A 20,929-nucleotide genomic window follows, 5' to 3' on the forward strand; every position below is an offset into this window, starting at 1 on the left:
CTTCAACTTCAACTTCAACTTCAACTTCAACTTCAACTTCAACTTCAACTTCTACCCTCTTCCCTCTTCCCTCTTCCCTCTTCCCTCTTCCAACCCTTCCAACCCTTCCTTCCTCTTTCCTTCCATTCCCTTCCATTCCCTCTCTTTTCATATTTTACCCAAGTTCACATATATCACATATATCACATATATTATACTACATAGGTACCTATACAAATATCCTCTCCCACTCTCCCTTCCCTTCCATTCACTGACCATTCATCAACCCATCCACCCATCCATCAACCACACCACATATCCCCCACATCCCCCACATCCTCTCCCTTCCTCTCCTTCTCCCTCTCCCTCTCCATTTATCAACCATTCACCAAACACTCACCAACCATTCAAATCAAATAAAATAAAAAATAGTGTAAAAAATAATGCATATTTACTCCGGTTCATTCCATTCATTCCATGCCATTTCATTTCATTTCATTTCATTGTATACATGCATACATCGGATATCATCTACTCCAACCCCCTTCACTCCACCTCTCTTCACCCCCCCTCTTCACCCCTCCTATTCACCTACCCACCCCACCCCACCCCACCTCATCAAATCATATGATATGCTAATAAGAGCCAGAGAAAAATAAAATATCATAACAGCATATTCAGTTTCATGTCTAATAACAACATCATTTGTGCAAATCCTCCAATTCTTTGTTTGTATCGAGTTAACTTTCTCATTCCACCCACATCCCCACTCCCCTTTTGCTAGTAGCAATCAATACCAAAACTCCTTTATTTTCCATCAACTACACTCATACGAGAAAATATGAGAAATCAAAAGGAACCTTAATCAGTTCTAAACCCCTTCACCCTCCTCAACATGTATTTCTGTAGCAGGTTCTTCATCTTCTGCGGTATCAACCGGGATTTCGTAATTGTGTTGCTCTGATCGATTGCGTTGCTTTACAGCATTTGATATCGCCATCACCTCAAGAGGATTCGGACCCTCGACATCAGTATCAGGTATATAGCTCTCCTGATAGTCTTCATCGACCGCGGCAATATTAAATTCTAGCTCTCGCTCATCCTTGGTAGCCTGATCTGGATTGGAACCATGTTCAATCCCATCGCTACCATCATACAAGCTACCAGCTTCGCCAGCTTCAGAAGCTGCACCAGAAGCAAATGTTGGAGAATTATGATTAAATGCTTGGAAACCCCATGTTTGTTGATGAAGATTTGGTGCAACATTATTTTGATCGGATAGGTCTACACCTTCGTCAGTCTCGGTACTTGCTTGGACGTCGCTATATGAAGGTAGGTAGATAGGATGGTCGAAAAATGGTTCGTCACCTTGGTTAATATCGTTATCGGAGGGAGCATGCTCAAAAGCCTGTAGATTTACTGTCGTCATCGCCTCGCCATCCTCCGAACCAAGTTCTGGCTGATGGAGAGCTGCTCCGACTCCTGTCAAGGCGCTCGGCGACCCATGCTGGGAGGAGTTTTCGCCGAGGCGTCTGCCTTCCCCCGAATCTTCCTCATCCGAAGAAGCATTATCAAGAGAGTTCACAATATCACGCAAAGCCTTACCACCAAGAGGTTCTGATGAACGTCTTCGGTAGAAAAGGAGGTATGCATTCTTTGTGACCATGCTGTTGAGATTTTTCGTTTCCGATACCGATGAATCTGAAGAAGTTAGTTGGTTATTGGCATTGACTTAGTTTGGGGAGAAATCATACCATTGTATTCATACCACTTTTGATCAGAGAAGTTCTTCGCAAAAGCGGTATAGTGCCCTCCACCCATACCACCATAATGGTCATCGACAGCTATCAAATCGTATATTTCTTCTTTGCCATCTTGTGCTTCGATGACTCGTGATGAAAGGTCTAATCCTTCGATTGGGAAATCAACATGATCAACAAGCTTGTTCCTTTGGAAGCCACTAGCACTGAAACGTTTCAGATGCATGATGAGAATATCTGGCGTTCTCCAAATCTCAAACTTTTTACTTGCTCTACGATGTTCTTTGCATCTAGGACAGTACCATGTATCCATCTCAGAAAGAATTTCTTCCTTGCCAAATTCATCAAGGCAGTCTTCGAGAGTGATACCTTGCTTCCTTCTCGACTCACGAGCTTGACGTTTTGAATCAAGACGTGAATCGACAAGAGTAGGAGGATTTTCATAAGTAGCTCTGCCACGGAAATGGTCGCTATCGTTGTGACTAGCAAACAACGTTTCCCATGCATCTTCGTTCCAATCAACAACAACTCCTTCACCCAGGCGGATCAAGGGGCCATCATCAGGAGCATCTTGTTCAGACTCAACCTCGGATTGCTCTCGCTTTCGTGCAACTGATTTGCCCTTCTTTGAGTAAGTTTTCATGTTACGTGTGCGACGTTTATTCTTGGGACCTACCCTAGCGCCCGACTTTGGCGCAGCCGGTCGTACTGGAAGAGCCTGTTTACCAATTAGCATCACGTAAAATCAAAGAGCCATTCTTTTCACAAAAGATGGAACATGCTATCAGCAATTTTGATATTGAGAAACTTACTCTTTGAGGAGAGATTGGCTTCAGAGCATCATCATCACTCGTGGATTCTTCATTCATCCTCGTCATGCTTGGAGCGAACCCATTAGCATCATCGCTACTCTCCCTGCTGGATTTACTAGAGACAGATCCAGATGTACTGTCTACAGCATCATAATCGTTTGAATTGTCATCTTCGTTAATGTGATGTGCTTGTGGGTTCCTTTCAGATATCCTTGGATACCTGGTGGAATCCAAGTTCACAGCCCAAGCTGTTGGTATGCCTCCCTTTGAGTCAACGATGTAAGATATTTCAAAAAGATTCTGCAATTCGGGCGAAAGGAACTCCGCTGGATCCAACCATTTCGGCCGACGACTATTAAAGACTTTCAGTGGTGCACTATCCAGCATTAGTATGATGTATCACATAACGAGAAGAGTCGACTCACTTAGGACTTTGCTCGGTAGATTCAGGAACAGAATTAGAATCTTTCATGGCCACGTCGACCAGTTCATCTTCCCCATCCAAAGATTGAGCAACAAATTTACCGTCCCCAGATGAGTCTGCATCAGAGCCAGTGGTGACAACCAAGTCTGGATCAATACTCTCAGACGCGCTAGAGGGATCAGATTCTTCATTGATACTGGGCCATGTGGTGAATGTGGCCACCTTTTCTAAAAGCTTTCGCTTGATAGCTTCTTCGCTTCGTGCCTGTCATATGTCAACGATTTGATAATAAAAGTGCAAGAGCAAATAGATAGGAATTTCTTACCTCGTTAGGATTAAGCACTATGAAATGCGGTGTAACTGTGAGTTCCCACGAACCCGAATTTGGCTTTTTGCCATACCTTTCACGCTTGGGACGACGATGAAACACTGGAACGAGCAATTTCTCGGCCTCTGGAGAATCCCAGGGCAAATGTTCATTGTCTCCGGAGTTGTTTTTGTTGAAACCATTATGCTTATTGCCCGAGTCCTTTGGCAGATTTGTAGGTATGGTCTCCAACTCGTAAAAGTTGGCTATGTCCTTAGCGCCTTCGATGGCTTCTGAAGCAACTTCGTGATCAAGGTACCACTTGTAGAATTTCCCTTCATATACCTCACAGGAGAAGATTCTCTCGGCTGGAACCCCGACCTTTTGGCTGACAATACGCTTGAGTGTTCCAACGCTTGCGTGCTTGTCCATCTCAATCACTATGGAAACTGGTTTGTCATTGAGTGGAAAGAAATTGACGACTCGGGTCCATATGTTTTCGATCGGTAATTGCAAAGTCATATTGTTGAAAGGATCAAAAGTGATACTGACCTTATCACAATGTGGACAGACCAGAGTAGATTTATACATTCCAGTGAACAAATCTGCAATCACCGAGTCATCTCGTTGCTTCGTAATGTCCCAAACCTTGGTGGCCATTTCTCTGATCGCTTCCGGGTTTCCGATCATCTCGTCAGTTGAATCAGGCTTCTCGATATATGGCTTCTTCCTCACTCTGCTGAGATCTTCTTGGAGGCCATCAAGTAAAAATCCAATAAATTCTTGAGAATCTTGCTGTCCATATCCTGAGAATTGAGTGGCAAATCTACTAACAGTGTTCTTGAAGTTCCGCGGTTGAACTGAGACTGGCGCAGGCTCCTTGTAAATTTCTTTCAAAAGATCTGCATATGCCTTAGCAACGCAACCTCCGTGACCTAGAGGATTATCGCTGTTGAGTTCTTCCTTGTACACATCGTGCACAAAATACTTGGTTAGCTCTTCCACACTTCGAACGCACTGTAGAGCAGAGTTCATGTAGCAGGTATTTCCAAGGTTACCAAGTCCGACAGTTCCTGGCGTGCGACCATTTTTCGTCTTTCGGTTAAAAGAACGAAGGTTGTATCCAGAGGTTGGTGCTGGGCTATTACGACCGCTATTATTTTGGCTGCTAACAATAATGCTTGAATTGTTTTTCCGCCCAACACCGTTGACTTTTCCATTTGGCGAGACTCTCGTGTTCGAAACAAAGCCATCTTTGCCCTCGACAAGTTCATCAATGACAATTGCTTGGTCATCCCCAAGCCCTAATTGACCGAGATTCAGATTGCCATTGTAGTTATCGTTCACTGTCGAATCCTCAAAATCAACCTTCATTCTACCCGAATCTCTCTCCACCTTGGTGAAGTCTGCGACACCCAGAAGTAGCTTCTTCCATGAATCTTGTACTTCAGGAGCCGTTCCATTGGTGTCGACTACTGGTGTCCCAGGTCTGGATGAGGGAGGGGTTGCGGCACCGTTAACACTTGAAAGGGTTGGATCCGCGGCGGGTAGTGTTCTTGGCACTCTCCAAAGACGTATTTTTTGCTTGATGGGAACCCCCGCAACCTCCTTTATGAGTTTTAAGAAGTCATGCATCCTCATAGATCTACTCGCAACAACTACAGGCGCATCCGGATTTGCAGACTTGATGGCTGCATCCACTTTATCGCCAAGTTCGGACCATACACGGTGGATATGGAAAATTGGAGGATGATATTCGTAAGCCACATTCGCTATTGCATTAGGTCCTTTGTCAGGGTTTGTGTTGTGTGCAAATCGAACGATTGGTTTCGTGCCCGTCATTATATCGTGCCATTCTAGAACCATATTCCATGCGTCGCCTGGAAACAATTCGAATAAATCTTCTCCGATTCCATGCTTCAGTTGAACAAAGTCTTCGCGTCCAGGCTGAGGGATGATTTGCTGAATGATATTAGAATTGTCGACTGGCCCAATTTTTTCTTCCACCACGTTCTTGCTCTTCGCTCGAGCCTCCGAGGTATTCGACGTAACTTTCTCAAGCCATTTCCTCGAAACCAGGTACGTTTTGTCTCCTTCGGTGAGTGGCCCGTCTCTCGCTGCTCTGATTAAACTTGTCACAGTCGCAACCTGAACGTCGATCGGTGGGATTTCCGTTTTGGGATCTATACTTGCACGTCAGTACTTTGATACACACGCAACACGAGTGGATGTTACCAATGCTTTGAGCGTTCTCAGTGGCAGGCACCGATTGAGCACCGTCTTCTTTGGTAGATTCATCTCTCAGCATGTCCATTGATACTGCTCTGATTGCGGTCGGAGCTGCAATAGCAACCTCTGAGTCTTCTTGTGTGTCGGGCACCATCACCATATCGACATCTTCCTTTTGGCTTGACAGCGGTACATCTGGTTCTAATTCCGAGGCGGGTCGTTTCAACGGCGACGACGACCTCTGCGGCATATCTTCTGCGCCACCCATGATCGCCCTATGCCGTGGAGATTTTCCTCGTTGCTCTGATTCGAAAGCCTCGGAAGGAAATCGTCGTCGAGTTTTATTGCTGGTGACTTCCCCGCCTTTATCGCTATCTAAAGATAGATCCGCGTAGGCGCCAGTTGGAGAACTCGCGGCAGAAGGGATATGATCGCCGTTAATGAAGAGGGAAGACGGTAGGCGATTTGAAGGTATGGTATGAGGAGGGAGAGATTCTGCACGGTGGATTTCCTGGGCAGAAGTGTCGAACAAAGGCAGATCGGTGGGGGATTGTGATTCGCGACCTTCCACCGACGATATGGGGAAATCAGGGCCTCTATCGGTTTCTATGCCAGGTACGATCTGCGAAGAAAGCTTTCTTTTCTTTGTGGAAGACGTCGTGAAAGCGAGCAGCCTTTGCCGCTCTAAATTCGTAGATGGTAGAAGAATCCAATGTATTGTTCGTCAGCATCGAAGGTTCCGTAATGCGACTGTATGATTCCGAAAAAGTGCAGGTGGGTGGGTAGGTGGGTTGTTAATTTTTTTTTTTTAGGTGAATTTGGAAAAAGGAATGACTGTGACTGAGATCATTTGTGCATTCGTATCGTTGTGAGATATTTTTTCAAAGAAGGAAAAGACTTGATATTCTGATCTTTGTGGAAAATGCAATGAAACGCACAATTTTGAATCCTTTTTACGTACGTACTAGGTAGGTTAGGTAGTGGTAGGTGTGGTGGTATTGGTGGTAATGGTGGTAATGGTGTTGGTGGTGGTAATGGTGGTGGTAATGGTGTTGGTGGTGGGAGGTCCTTGCCGCATGCATGGACTGACTCCCCAGTCCAGTGTGGTGGTGGTCTTTAGTTACCTAAGTTTAGCGATTACTATAGGTAGGTATTCCAAGGTTGTTAGTATACATAATACAGTCTATTATATAGGTAGCTAATGAATCACTTCTTCGCGGAATATATTGAATATATTGAATATATACAATATATACAATATATACAATATATACAATATATACAATATATACAATATATACAATATATACAATATATACAATATATACAATATATACAATATATACAATATATACAATATATACAATATATACAATATGTACAATATATACAATATATACAATATATACAATATATACAATATATACAATATATACAATATATACAATATATACAATATATACAATATATACAATATATACAATATATACAATATATACAATATATATAATATAATACAATATATACAACATAATACACATTACAATCACCACTTAAGTCTTACCTAATCTCATCACAAATCCACAGAGTAGAGTACTTCTTCAAACCACTCCGATTTCTTTCTTTCCATTAGGATTATGGAAATCATCCCAGCCAACTCAAGGTTACCAGATTGACCGTACTGTCTCTGTATCGTCGCTGCTTATATCAATTCCTAACATTCATTTATTTATTTATTTACTGTTTTAGAGCACACAAAAAGTATAAAGGTATATAGATAGGTATATATGTTCCCAGTTCGATTACTATTCATCGTCTCGATGCAATTTTCTAATTTAGTTCTCTGTATACCATTCATTGCCAATGAACACCAATCAATGCCAACAGCCAACAGCCAATTGCAAAATACAGAACTCCAAAGATAACTCCCCTAATTACCCACCCCCAACCCCCAAACTACCACTTTCAATACCCATCCTCTCTTGAAATATCTATCCTACATCGATTCCGAAAATAAACCACCGTCCTAGACAAGCACCTCATCTGGATCAGTCTGAGATCCAGTTTCTGCATACTCAATCATCTCCACATCCGACTTATGTGTGGCTTTCTTCCCACCTGCCATTTCGATATCCTTCAACTTAATTCCAGCCTTCTCCATCTTCTGCATGTTCTTCTCCATTCCATCAAAGACTTCATCTTTAAGAGCCTCGACCTCTTTCTTAACCATCTTGGTCTGCTCCTTGATGGCTTCAACTTCTTTCACCACCTTTTCAGAATCCCCTTCCTCCCCATCCTCATCCTCCTCACCACCATCGCCTTCTTCAGCCTCCTTTTCTTTCTTCAACTTCTCAATTTCCTTTTCCAACTTTGCTTTCTCCTTCTCTCTCTTCTCTCTTTCCTCACTCTCCTTCAACTTCGCTCTCTCTTTCTCTTCCTCTCTCTCCTTCACCCATTGTTCCGCTCCCTCAACAGCATCTTCCGCATTTCTCTTATGCTTCAACAAGTAACCTTGAATTTCCGCTGGACTGAACTTTGCTTCAGGAACCTTCTCACTAAAGAGCTTGGCTAATCTTGCTATTCTCTCTTCATCCTCGATCCTTCTTTGCTCCTCTTCCGCCGCAATGATTCGATCTAATTCTGCCTGTATCCTCCTTTCTTTCGAAGGACTTCTAGGCTTCTTCTTGTGCATACCCCGCTTGTTGACTGGCACAACACTACCCGGACTTCTCCCTCTAGAAGATCCTGATTTGACACTTCCGCCGTCAGAAGATCCACTTTCAGAGCTCTTGAGCTCAGGATAGTCTCCTTCAAGAGTTGCATAGATACTTTTAAAGATTTGTTCCATGTTTTCCTTAGTAGCCAAATCAAAGTGAACTGTCATGTCAACTCGGCCAGGCCTGATAAGTGCCTCGTCTAACTTTTCAATGTGATTTGTCGTCATGATTAGAATTCTTCCTTCTTGCGATGCAACTCCATCAATCACATTGAGCAATGCACTCAAAGAGATCTTACCCGGTTGATCCTTCCCGCCACTTTTCTTTGTCATGGCCTCCATAGCTTTAGTTGCTTTAGTCAATGGAGATTTAGGACCAGCCTCTTCATCAAATTCAAAACTCTCCTCGTCTTCGACATCGTCACGGGTGTGGGTAAGACCAGCTGTATCGATATCTTCAAGAAGTACAACACACTGCTTGGGAAGCTCAGCGAAGAGTGTACTGAGGGTTTCTTCATTCATCGAACCGGAATTCAAAGAAACGATGTAAATCTTAAGCTTGAAGTATCCAGCAATTGCGAAGCTAAGAGAACTCTTTCCTGTGCCGGGTGGCCCATGGAGTAAATACCCACGACGATATGGAATACCACGATTAGAATACCATCGCTTCGTGTATGGATGCAGGTAATCTTTCATATCGGCAATGATATTCTGCTTTACCACTTCATCGAGGACAACCGTAGAGAAAGGGCGAGAGGTGCGGGAAAGAAGACGAGTCCAGCCTGGCTCACCGAAGGAACCGCCCTTGGCACCGCCTCTGTAGATGATGGTTTTATTTTCATCATTTTTGATAAAGGCTTGGCGACACTCATCAAGTAACTCCTTGAGGATTCGAGGGTTTCTTCCAAAGGAAGAAATTGAGATTTCCTCCCTTTCACTCGCAGCTGAATTGTTTAATGATGCAGTCTGCGAACGTCTGAATTGCAACAGTCTCCTCTTGTACCAAAAGTAATGAGTTCCGAAGCTTGGTGTGAATCGGACTTTCTTCTCCTTTTCAGATGCTTTCTTGGGAACGGGATTTCCATCTTCGTCGATCTCAAAGTCATCATCATCTTCCTCTTTTTCTTCATCATCCTCATTAAAGTTCCACATGAACCACATACGACTGTTCAGATTGGTATTTGCGACAAAATGACGAGATCGATGCGCAAAAGGTTGTTCAGATATCCATGCCATTACCATGTTATACATTTCATCGTCGATGCGAACATCAGCAGTTGACATGAAATGAGCGTCAAGCTCAACCCAGAACCATGCTTCGAGATATTGCCAACAGAATACTAGCATACCCAGGATCATGAGCATGGGGATGTAGATGTTGAGGTCGATGGCAGTGTAGTTCTTTAGAGCAGTTGAGAAGAGTGAGAATCCCGGAAAAAACATGTCGATTATATGGGGTTGTGAGTAGCCATAGGTTGCCTGCCCGGTGGTATCCCCAGCTGGATGATGTCCAGGGTTCCCCATCGTGTCGTGAGGAACGGAGCCGTTCATGTTGGCGATGAACTCTGATGAGTACTCGCAGTCTGGTATAGATGCAAGACTCTAAATATATAGATATTGTAAAGAGAGAGGAAATTCGAACTAGTTTGTATGACCGTAGAGTCACAAGTAGTTTACGTAAAGGAGGGCCTCACCTCGCTGACTAGGTAGCAACACTTGTTTATTTTTTCAGGTGAGAATGTAATGAGAAAGCAGATAGTGATATTACCGATAGAGTCATGAAATGATGAACTTTATATTCAAAAACATGTTGGCAGTTGGATATCTCGTCGCTCTGTTTTCCCAACAGGCATGAAGTCAAACGGTCTTAACCGATTAGACCCTGTTGTTTGCTGTGGCTGTTGAAAAGACCTAGTGAGGCTTAGCATCTGACTTCAGTGCGCTTACGGCCACATCATTGGCCACGACCCTGCTGATTAAAATCAATCTTGGATGTTTGTGAAAAAGGCTTGACTTTTGTAAGAACCTCACTGCATATTGCCATTGCGTATGTGGTGGCACACCATATTGCGTGGAGGCTCAAGTCGTTGAACGGTGACTACTCGTACAACAGCTCCAGCCTGCCATGAGATTCATGCAATAATTGACACACTGAGGAATGCTCATCTGATTCAACCAACTAGGTAATCTTCTCGTGGATATCCTCTCTACTTCCATATTCGCACTCGGTGAAGAATTGTTCAGCCCCACAATTCGGCCAAGGAGTCAGTCGTTCATAGGCATAGAGAGCAAAAGTCTCAACTAATGTCTTTCGCCGTCCAATGACTCCATATAGCTAGGTATATTAGATACTAATGGAGTAAAGGTTTGGGCGGGGATGCGTCACTCGAAAATGTATGTCTTGATTCTTTTTGGCTCAATCCAAAGAAGTTGCGAGCGGCTTGGTCGACAACTGGACAATTTTGATCCAGCTTATGTAAGCGCGCTTCTCTAGAGAGCTGCCCCTCGACCCCACAATAGGTAAACGCTGGCCGCTCACCTGCTGTTCTGCAATCATAAGGATCATTCCCCCGTCCAACAATTGTAAGATTCCGGACAAAAAGGCCATTTCAACCACAAAACTGGAATGCTGCGCAGACCCGCGCGGATACGTTTGACTTTCTTTGAAAACACACAGTGTTGTTGAGTTGCCTTGTGTATCCCACTGATTCCCCAAAGAGACTTCGACTTTTAATACCCACCAACCCACCGGGCGTTTTGTAATCATTGCAAAAATCACCCCGTCATTATCCACGAGCACCATACCAATGTCCAGTTCAGCATATCCGTCCGAATCCCACTCGACGTTCTGTATGCTAACTCCCTTTTCGCCATTTTCTCTCATTGCTGCGACGTTCATGTTCATTTGCTGCGATGTCTCGTCGAACAATACAAATTCTCGATCTGCATTGAAAGGTCACAGGATGAATAGACGTGAAGGGATGAAAATGGTGTATGGCCTTCAAACTATTCCCGAGGAATGACATGTTTGCAGTGCATTTGTCAAAGTCTCGTATATTGTTTAGACTAGCCTCTCAACACACCAATATCTCCTAACATAAAGAAGCTCCCAGTCTCCCAGAGAACGATCAGCAGCTCTACCTTGAATACGCTCAAAACATTGAATCGACTTGCCAGGGTCTTTCTTGATGTCACGGCCCAAGTTCTGAGGCATAACTTGACTGCCCTACTTCGAGGCGAGGGTTCTAGTTGGAGTCCATTCCAAATGCAACCCTCTTCTTTGCAAGTTCACTTCTATCATTGATGTCAAACTTAAGCTGTGATGCAGTTGATAAGCGATCACATCTGACCCTAGCCTAGTTCTACGGTTGGTATTTGGTCTTCCGATGCGGTAACATCCATGATCCTGGGTGCAACTGGTGAATGGAGGAAGTAAGAGCCAGTATCACAGAATCAAGGGGACCTATGAGCAGGAACGAACGGGAATGGTCAGAGGACAAATAAAAGTCAATGGCAAAGACTAAAAAGAAAGCGTACCATACTATGAGAGTTACCCTGGATAATTTGAAAATTCGTACTAATATTTCGAGATCTATTTTCATCTTCTGTCTTCTATGCATACAGTAAAAGTCTTGTATCTAAATCCGTCTTGTTTTATCTTCCACGTCATGATCATATATTTTACAGATGGAGATTTCGAATATCCATGCACCCAATTCCCAAAACCCTTCGTATGCTGTACGCATCATGCATCTATTCATATCCATACAATTACATCCTTTTAAATCAATGCCTTGCCCTCAAACATGCCGTCTCTGACTTCCTTAACCACATCCCTTCTATCTCCCTTTCCGACCAAAACTATACCTCTTCCTCTCTTCCCCATACGTCCAGTTCTGCCCAGTCTATGGATAAAATCAATCGTAGAGTGTGGTACATCATATAGAATGACATGTCTTACAGCTACAGTATCGATACCTCTCGAGCCCAAATCTGTAGTAACCAAGACTTTAGTATTAGGTAATTGTCTCTTGACTGGAGGAGCGACCTTTCCGAATGGTACGTAATTCGGTTGATTATCTGATAAAGATCCAGGGTGAGAGTCTGGTTTCGGCATGCTGAGTCTGGCGGGCGAGGTGAAAGATGCCAACATCTCACTCTGGCGTTCCTCAGGAGTATCACGAGAAAGGGCGATGGCATCTATACCCTTCGATTTGAGATAATCCGCTACCTCTTGGGTTTTCTCCCGCTCATTAACGAACACCAAGATGCGCTTGACATCCATTACTCCTTTGACGGGCCCATCGTGTTCAGCAGCCGCTTTACCAATAGTCCAGATAGTGTCTGCGCAAGCGAGATTCTTATTGTTACGATATGGGTCACGTTCAACATCGACAACGCCGAGTTGGACACGTCGAGGGATAGCGTGAAGGTTTGGTGTGACTAGACGATTAATGGAGGGGAATCGTTTGCGAAGGAATGAGTCGAGAGAGCGAGGAATAGTTGCAGAGCATAGAACGAGTTGTTCGAGCGATGGAGTGGCGCGATCGATGATTGCTGATGTTAAGGGGGAGAAGCCTCGGTCCAAGAGAGAGTCGGCTTCATCAATTACAAGATGAGTGACGCGAGATAAAATGTTTGGGTCGGAGTCGGCAATAGAGGAGAGAAGATGGGGGGTAGATACAAGTACATCAATTCCAGATGGAGAGAAAAGACGGTTACGAATGACCTTCCCGGAGAAATTAGAGGAAATCATGGCCGATTTGAATTTAACAGTATGCCCAAACGCCTTTACAAGTGTCCCCACCTGGGTTACCAATTCAGATGTAGGCACAAGTATGATTGCTCTCGGTCTGCCTGTCGTAGGATGTGGCATATTTGATAGAGGAGGTGAGACCAGTGTTAAGTTATTTTGTCGTAATTTCTCTTCTTGTAACTCTTTCTCATAGGCCTCGATCTCCGCATCCTTAGCCTCTGCGATTTTGATTGCATTTATCGTTGGTATTAAATATGACAATGTTTTCCCTGACCCGGTCTCAGCAGCAATCAAAAACTGCTCACTCTCACTTTGCTTTCCCTTCTTCTGCTGTTGATTCCCAAGCAAGGCCGGTACAGCAATCCTCTGCACCGGTGTCGGAACATGGCTTTCAATTCCTGGAAGAGCCTGTTTGTAGATTGCTTCCTTCACACTGTCTAACAGGGCAAATCGCTCGAAGCTATCTAGTTCCTTTATCCTATCCTTTATATCAGACCTCCTTGTGTATGAAACAGGCGAAAGAGCCCTTTGCATCTTCAATGCGTGAAATCCTCTGCTCTTCTTATCATCTTTATCCCCGCGATCGAGCCTCGATGAACGACGTTCTTGTGCTGCTGATGGTCGTTCTGGAACTCCACGAATTTTCGCCTCTCGTAGATTCATTCCCCCAAACGGTCCATCTTGCTTTCTCCTTGCAGGTCCCTCTTTTGTTGGCGACGAGCTAACTTTTCCTGCGCCCGCCAGACTCATGCGATTTGGTCGACTGGGTAGTCTAGATCTCATGGACATAGATCTGCTAGGCCATTTTTGAATCGGTGGGGTTTGAGCTGCTCTGAATGAACAGAGCAGACATGTTGTAGGTTTCTGCCGGAGCATAATAAATACAAATTACTTTGAATGTATCAATAAATTTTTTCCCGCTGCAGGTGTTGATTAATTATCCATGAGAAATTATTCTGTGCTGGCAGAATTAATTGGTTGACGGCAAAAGTAAAGGCGGTGAAATGAGAAAGATTACTGGGATCACGAGCTCGTCCTCGTCCTTGTCCTTGTCCTTATCTACCGGTGACTTCTTGATAATCTGTACTTCATAAAGTACTCGTCAATATACGATAGTTACAAGCAGTCCGGATTGTTTTTGTTTTTCTGTTTTTAAATCAGATTTACCCTGAGATTCGACTTTGGCAAGATATATCGACGAGTTTGTATTACTTTCCGATCATGAAAAACTCTGTTTGCATGCGCAGTTTCTTGAATATAAAATATAAATGCTCTCAAAACCCTCAAAAAGTTGTATCTTCATGGAGTTACTTCTGTTGATACTAAGAGTCCCTATTTAGACCGAACTCAAGTAACCTGGAATACTTCGCACCAATCGATGTTACATCTCACCAATTTCAATCATATTTGAGAGAGTGCAATTTTGAGCAAGTCGCTATCATGGATCCATTAGTAAATAGGTATTGATACACTTCATCCTAACCACTTTCAAGTTATTTCTTTCAGCCTCCTTTGATTTATATAGGCAATCTGTACACTTTATCAGAGACGCGCTCACTGTCAATCTCTAAAATTTATCACTCCTTTGGGACTTGCCTTCGCGATGATTTGCACCTATTGCAGCCGTACTTTCCTGTTGAACTTTAGGAAGTTGAATTACACTCGCGGTTTTGAAATGGGGTTTTGCTTTTCGATTCTTTTCCTCTCAAAAATCCCGGCCAAGGATTCCAAGGCTCGAACTCATCCAGTCTCTTACATTATAATTTTGATCATCAACAAGTCCTCGATATGATGACCACTGACGCGACGCTTAGCAGGGTTTTTGTCATAGGCTGCAGACAGTTCGCTTTACTTTAGACCTATTTTTTTTTAACTTGATTACTGACAATCCCTAGTGATCTTACTCTACAGACTTCCTTCTCTTGGTCCATCAGATTTTGTTCAGCACAGATTTATGCACCCAATCGTGAAATTAAATGTGAATGTGGTACATCAATCTATTTTTGCCGCAGGCCGAGTTATATCAACGAAAGACCACTGCCACCACCCACGAGAGAAGTTGTGTACGATCTTGACAAAGATGGAGCTAGTGATTGTTGGCACCATTTTGTAACTCTCTTTTCAAGTTTCAAATTCCAGCATGCTTCAGAGTTTGTAACCACGTTCCACATTCACATTGCTTCGCAGGAGTCTCCAGCAGCTCAGAGTAGTAGTGGAATGTATTCTAAGCTTCTAGCTTTCAGTATCCTGAAATGGTTCAGCATTGACATGATCAAGTATTCCAAGTGGATTCAGGATTGAAAGGGAGTCATTCTCAGACTGCAGTCCGAACCACTCAAGATCCTGTTTCTCAATTGGCAATTTCTGACTCTCTCTATAACAGTTATTTACTTGCAGCATCTGGCATAGTCCACTGTTTCTCGTGGTACTTTTTAAACTCCAATGCACAACTCGGACAGTTATATCTCGCTGGGCTGTGGACGTGTAACCTTCCGAGTGACCTCTGCTGGTGGGTTAAGGTGATTGAAGACCATTGTGTTCCTTCAAGAGCGAAACCGTACAGGGCTCCTACTTGGTCGTGGGCTTCTGTCGATTTTGAAGGAAAATCACCTTGTAGCCCGGTTGTTTATCATTCAAACTTTGGTGAGAAGTTTGAACAATCTGCAAAATTCTGTATTCATCATGCTACGACTCAGATGGCACCATCAGCCGTGGGAAAATACGTGTATGGTCCAGTTTGTGATGGATTAATACGAATCAGATGCATCCTCATTGCAGCCCAGATCTTTACGCACCCATACTTGGAATTTGACGCAAGACATACGACTCAATTCTTAGAAGCAGATGCATTAGACGAAGACTACGATCCTTATTTCTGGCCAAATGTCTATCTCGACGTTCAGGGTTCCTTTGAACCGGCAATGAGTAGGCCCTTCCCGGCCGCTAATATCCTTGACTTGCCCATCACCGGAGATCTTGAGGACAAGGGGTTTCTTCTGAGCGAAGACGTGGTTGAAGATAAGACCCAAGAAGATTATTTGTGCTCAGATACAAAAGTATGGATTTGTATGGTGGGAAATATTGTTGACGGCGGAATATGCGCACTTGTATTGAAAGAGCGTGAAAAGGCAATTTTTAGACGGTTTGAAAGAGTAGGATATTTGCACAACAGGGTTGGAGCCGTTGGCTCTGAGAACTACGGCTGGCATAACAATTTTATGCGAAGGGTCGAGAGGACGGGGGGGATAGTCATTGAGATAGTCTAAGATGGCAAGCAACATCATGCTTGAGCTGTCAAACTGAGCACACGCAAAGACTATCACGACGACGATGCATTGTTTCTACCAGCCCCAATATTCGTTGTGGCCTTTCCAGCACCTACCAACCCCATGGAATACAAAAGCTTCATCCCACATGACTATCTGTCATTATAGACCTTAGCTTTAGTTTCAATAAGCATACACTCATTAGACATTCTACATCATTCTTCATGGTCTAGTCTAGACCGAGACTCAACAAATCAAAACAGCCTCCCTTGCTTACGTACATGTAACTCAATTCGTCATCCCAAGAAATTAAAGACTGAGCATACCAATGATCTCCTAGTTTTGAAGATGTTTTAACTTGATATAAGATTTCAGAGAACTTGAGAAGGAATGCTTTGGCATGCAGTGTTTCGTACATTGTGTGGGGCAACAGTTTCTTGCAAGTTGCATCCACTACCCCAAATCGTGAAACTTTTCGATACCCAGAGCGAAAGACATAAAGTACAATATCAATCGGTACCGAGTGTCATAGATAGAAGGTGGAAACGCCCCGCAAGGTAATATCTCAGAATGAATGAAAAGGTCCCGTGGAGACGGAGTGTACATGTAACTGTTACGAACTTGCGCAACGCAACTTATTTGTTTGTACTGTGGCAATACGAGGTGAAAAATCTACATGTTACAGATTAGTTACATTCTTTGATACTGAGTTTTTTTTTACCTTGGTTTTGATCTTAACCTTATAGATGATATCACTACCAGGAAATGTACAGCCATGGAAAGTTATCGAAGGTCGAGCGAACTCTAACAATCCTGATCTAGATATCGCAAACGACCTAGGTAGACGGGCAAACATATCAATGATGCTCTCGGTGTGTGCAGTACAGCACAAAATGCTTCGGGAGGAATGCGGATACGAGATAAGTGAGATAAGAATTCTTTTTTATGAAGTATCTTTTGTATCTTTTTCCCTTTCCAGCCCGATCGGTCTGTGCAAGTTCTACATTCTATGATGTTTTACCTGGGACCTCAAAGTTACCCGTATTTCTGACTAGACTAAAGCTAAACTAAGCTAGTTTGTTTGTTGGGCTCAGATCCATTTTCGCTTCCGCAGATCATCAATCTTCTCCACGTGCGAACAACTGAACAATTGAACAACCAAACAACCACAAACAACCAAACACCCAAACACCCAAACAACTAAGATCCTCATGAGAATCTGATCAACACCACAGAACAAATTGAACCTTGGAAGCTTACTCAGATTGAGACTTGTTGTACAGGATCGATGTGTCAACATCTACTCTGTACACGTCTTGCATTGATTTTATCATCCGTTCTGTCCTGCCATGCGTTCAACTGATAAACAAGAAGATACGCAGGGAAGAACCTCAGCTCTTTTTCATTCAAACAAACTCTTTGATTCATCAATCCTGAAACATATCTGTGGATCACATCAAGATATGCCCAGAGCCATACCGGATCTTTATTTATAGCTTCGCTAGTGCCAGTATATTCGAGTAAGAGCTGAAACTAATAGAGTTCGGTGCTCGGTCGTTTTGGTTTCCGATTCTCTGCTCTCTTCAAATCTTTTATTCCTTTTTCTCCCTCACAGCTTCAGAATCTAATGAAGAGCTTCATGGATCAACCAATGAGATTGAAAGTTCACGATTCGGTGTCTGATTTATCCGCGATTTCAAATGACCAATTTATGAAGTAGTTGAAATCTAAGGCCCCTTCTGCACGGTCAGCAACCTACGCACACCCAGCCTGCTGTTATTTTGAAGCCAAAGTCCATATCTGGTAAAGGTACAATCCAATAGTTCAATCTGCACAGGACGAAAATCATTTACTACCTGCTCGATCCCACGTTCTTTTCCTGATTCTGTATACCGCAAATTTGCGTCCCCACTAATTGCACACTAAATTTCGTATGCTGATCGAAGACATGGCTTCACCCGAGAAGAAGGAACCGTTATACGAGTTCCCTTATAATCCAGAAGATTACGATTACCATTATTATCTAGACATTCCCTATGGATACGACGTGGAAACTTCGACTTACAATTCAGCATTAGAAACGGCGCACGATTTCACATCGTCAATATACGAAGACTCCTACGAAGGAAAGATGGAGAGAAGAGATAGCTTGGAGCTGGAAGCTCTGCATTCACCACGTTCTTTATATACTACTCCAGAATCATCCCCCATAGGACCGTCACAGATGGAAAGGCAACTGAGTACGAAAAGCACAAAGAGTTTTAAAAGCACGCCAGGGTTATTCAAAATGATGTCAATCAGGAATTTAAAACGGTCCCCTCCTCCAGAACCGCCTTCAAAAAGTATCCGTGATACATACCCGGAAATTTTCGCAATGACTTCAGAGGAATCGCTTGCTGCGTCTTCGAAGCCTTCAAGGCCATTTTCAGAAGAAACGCTTGCTTCATCTCTGAAGCTCTCAAGGCCAGTGTCAGAAGAAATCAAGGTACCAGTGGAAAAGAAGGAGCTTGCAGGTCCACCGGGACCTCCAGGTCCTGGAGGACCAGGTGGACCTGGGGGACCACCCAAGGAGATCTTCCCAGAGATGGATATGGAAAATAATTTAGTAGGATGGACAGGACAAGATGATCCAGCTCATCCAAGGTATGTTTGATTCGACAGTGCATGGTGATCACACTTATACTGACCCGAAAAAGGAATCTTCCGGATAAAAAGAAATGGTTGATGCTGGCGTCTGTCAGTCTGATTACATTCTTGAGGTACGTTTACCTAATAATGATTTTATGTCGCATCTTAATTGACCAATTATAGTCCTCTATCTTCATCGATTGTAGCACCTGGAATTACACTCATGAATCGAGAGTTTGGTACCACTTCCGATATACTAGATACCTTTGTTGTCAGTATGTTCATTTTTGGATTTGCGGCCGGGCCGCTTGTTTTGTCGCCACTGAGTGAAATTTATGGACGTCAACCAATTCTCATGTATTGCAATTTCTTACTGACGATATGGTAAGTCTAACACTTGTCATGTGCTTGTCATTCAATTGAAACATTGCTCATACAACCCCACTACAGGCAACTCGGATGCGCACTTGCTCCAAACATCCACCTCCTCATCCTCTTCCGCTTCTTTGCAGGCTTAGGAGGATCTGCCTGTCTCGCTATTGGTGGCGGTGTCGTTGCAGATTTATTCCCAATCCAGCAACGTGGTAAAGCACAAGCTATGTTCGTCATGGGACCACTCTTCGGCCCTGTCCTCGGTCCCGTGATCGGAGGATTCATCGCCCAACGTGCGGGATGGCGCTGGGTGTATTGGGTCCTCTTGATTGCTTGTGCCTGTCTTTCCATCTTCTACGTGATCGTCGGGAAAGAAACATCCGCCCCCGTCCTCATCCGTCGCAAAACCGCCGCTCTCCGCAAGGAAACTGGAAATGAAGCTCTCATATCCGCATACGATGCCAAGAAACCACCTGCTGCATTGAAAATCAAAGCAGTCCTTCTCACGGGTATCGCAAGACCCTTCCGCATGATGTTTTCTTCTCCCATCCTGCCCATGCTTGCTTTGTGGATGTCTTTCATCTTTGGACTCATCTATCTCCTCCTCACATCCATCGCGCAAGTCTTTGAACAGAACTACGGATTCTCCATCGAAATCGCCTCGCTAGCATATCTAGGTCTCGGTCTTGGTTTCTTCCTTGGCATGTTCACAGTTGCCAAAACATCAGATCCTACCATCATTTCCTTAACCAAGAAAAATAATGGTGTATATCAACCTGAGTTCCGTCTCCGCAACGGTCTCTTCTTTGCTTTTTTCATCCCCGGTTCCTTCTTCTGGTACGGCTGGTCCTCCTACTACCGCGTCCATTGGATCGTTCCAATTCTCGGCTTGATACCTTTTGGGTTCGGAACCATGGGTGTGTTTGCTGGTATTCAAACGTACTATATCGATACGGGAAAACAATATGCAGCATCTGCCATGGCTGGTCTCACCGCCATTCGATGCTTGTTTGCGGCGTTCTTGCCACTGGCAGGTCGGCCGTTGTATAATAATTTGGGATTGGGTTGGGGAAATAGCGTTTTGGGATTCATCGGGCTGGCTCTAATTCCAGCGCCGTTTTTCATTTATAAGTATGGTGCGAAATTAAGGGAAAGATATCCTGTTAGAGTTGATTAGGTTTATTACAGGAAACGGCATCATAGCCACGGTTTGTATAATTGCTATAATTCTTTTCTTTCTTTCGTTGGATGTTGGAGTATGCACGGCGTGTATGATGGATGGTGTTAATGATTTGCATGAAGAGCAAAGAAAAGTATATACGAATGATGGCTCCACAGTACCAATACCCTCCTTAGAAGTTAGTCATGTTTGTTATTACTCGGTTTTTATATTGCGGAGTGAAAAGAAATACTATAATATAGCAAAATAGAACAATCACTTAATTTATCTTGCGTTTATAACTTGAAAATTGTGCAGGTGAGTAGATAGGCTTACAGAAATCTAGTATGGATTAAACCCAAATACATCTTCGATAAATAGTCTCACATAGTCACTTTTGTATACAGAAAGTGTTCTCAAACCGCAATAGAACACGATTCCATTGTTTTGACAGGTCATTCTCGCAAGTGAGCCTATAGAATTTCATAACTGTGACAATCTTCACATCACTGCTTGCGTCC

General features: G+C 43.6%; 6 protein-coding genes across 6 annotated transcripts; 2 read left to right on the forward strand and 4 right to left on the reverse strand.

Moving 5' to 3' along the window:
- Window positions 1-597: 597 nt before the first annotated feature.
- EAE98_010577 (uncharacterized protein) lies at window positions 598-6,597 on the reverse strand. Its single transcript, XM_038958198.1, has 6 exons — window positions 5,518-6,597; window positions 3,301-5,465; window positions 2,977-3,239; window positions 2,552-2,927; window positions 1,734-2,457; window positions 598-1,680 (listed from the first exon to the last, which is right to left on the reverse strand). Exons 1-6 carry the CDS (start codon window positions 5,777-5,779, stop codon window positions 851-853), a joined length of 4,620 nt encoding a protein of 1,539 aa, XP_038805382.1. The 5' UTR covers window positions 5,780-6,597; the 3' UTR covers window positions 598-850.
- A 940-nt stretch (window positions 6,598-7,537) lies between these two features.
- EAE98_010578 (uncharacterized protein) lies at window positions 7,538-9,778 on the reverse strand (the record flags this gene model as incomplete). Its single annotated transcript, XM_038958199.1, has 1 exon — window positions 7,538-9,778. One exon carries the CDS (start codon window positions 9,776-9,778, stop codon window positions 7,538-7,540), a length of 2,241 nt encoding a protein of 746 aa, XP_038805383.1.
- Window positions 9,779-10,643: 865 nt separating this feature from the next.
- On the reverse strand, window positions 10,644-11,111 carry EAE98_010579 (uncharacterized protein; the record flags this gene model as incomplete). The annotated part of the gene is made up of 1 exon (XM_038958200.1): window positions 10,644-11,111. One exon carries the CDS (start codon window positions 11,109-11,111, stop codon window positions 10,644-10,646), a length of 468 nt encoding a protein of 155 aa, XP_038805384.1.
- An 897-nt stretch (window positions 11,112-12,008) lies between these two features.
- Window positions 12,009-13,859, reverse strand: EAE98_010580 (uncharacterized protein; the record flags this gene model as incomplete). Its single annotated transcript, XM_038958201.1, has 1 exon — window positions 12,009-13,859. The coding sequence occupies one exon, from the start codon at window positions 13,857-13,859 to the stop codon at window positions 12,009-12,011; it is 1,851 nt and encodes a 616-aa protein (XP_038805385.1).
- Window positions 13,860-14,771: 912 nt separating this feature from the next.
- Window positions 14,772-16,249, forward strand: EAE98_010581 (uncharacterized protein; the record flags this gene model as incomplete). Its single annotated transcript, XM_038958202.1, has 3 exons — window positions 14,772-14,824; window positions 14,879-15,225; window positions 15,261-16,249. 3 exons carry the CDS (start codon window positions 14,772-14,774, stop codon window positions 16,247-16,249), a joined length of 1,389 nt encoding a protein of 462 aa, XP_038805386.1.
- Window positions 16,250-17,775: 1,526 nt separating this feature from the next.
- EAE98_010582 (uncharacterized protein) lies at window positions 17,776-20,671 on the forward strand. Its single transcript, XM_038958203.1, has 4 exons — window positions 17,776-18,892; window positions 18,946-19,008; window positions 19,061-19,261; window positions 19,328-20,671. The coding sequence occupies exons 1-4, from the start codon at window positions 18,183-18,185 to the stop codon at window positions 20,424-20,426; spliced, it is 2,073 nt and encodes a 690-aa protein (XP_038805387.1). The 5' UTR covers window positions 17,776-18,182; the 3' UTR covers window positions 20,427-20,671.
- The last annotated feature ends 258 nt before the right edge of the window (window positions 20,672-20,929 follow it).

The sequence above is a fragment of the Botrytis deweyae genome (assembly GCF_014898535.1).
Source record: "Botrytis deweyae strain B1 chromosome Unknown BDEW_038, whole genome shotgun sequence".
In the NCBI taxonomy this organism is placed as follows: domain Eukaryota; kingdom Fungi; phylum Ascomycota; class Leotiomycetes; order Helotiales; family Sclerotiniaceae; genus Botrytis; species Botrytis deweyae.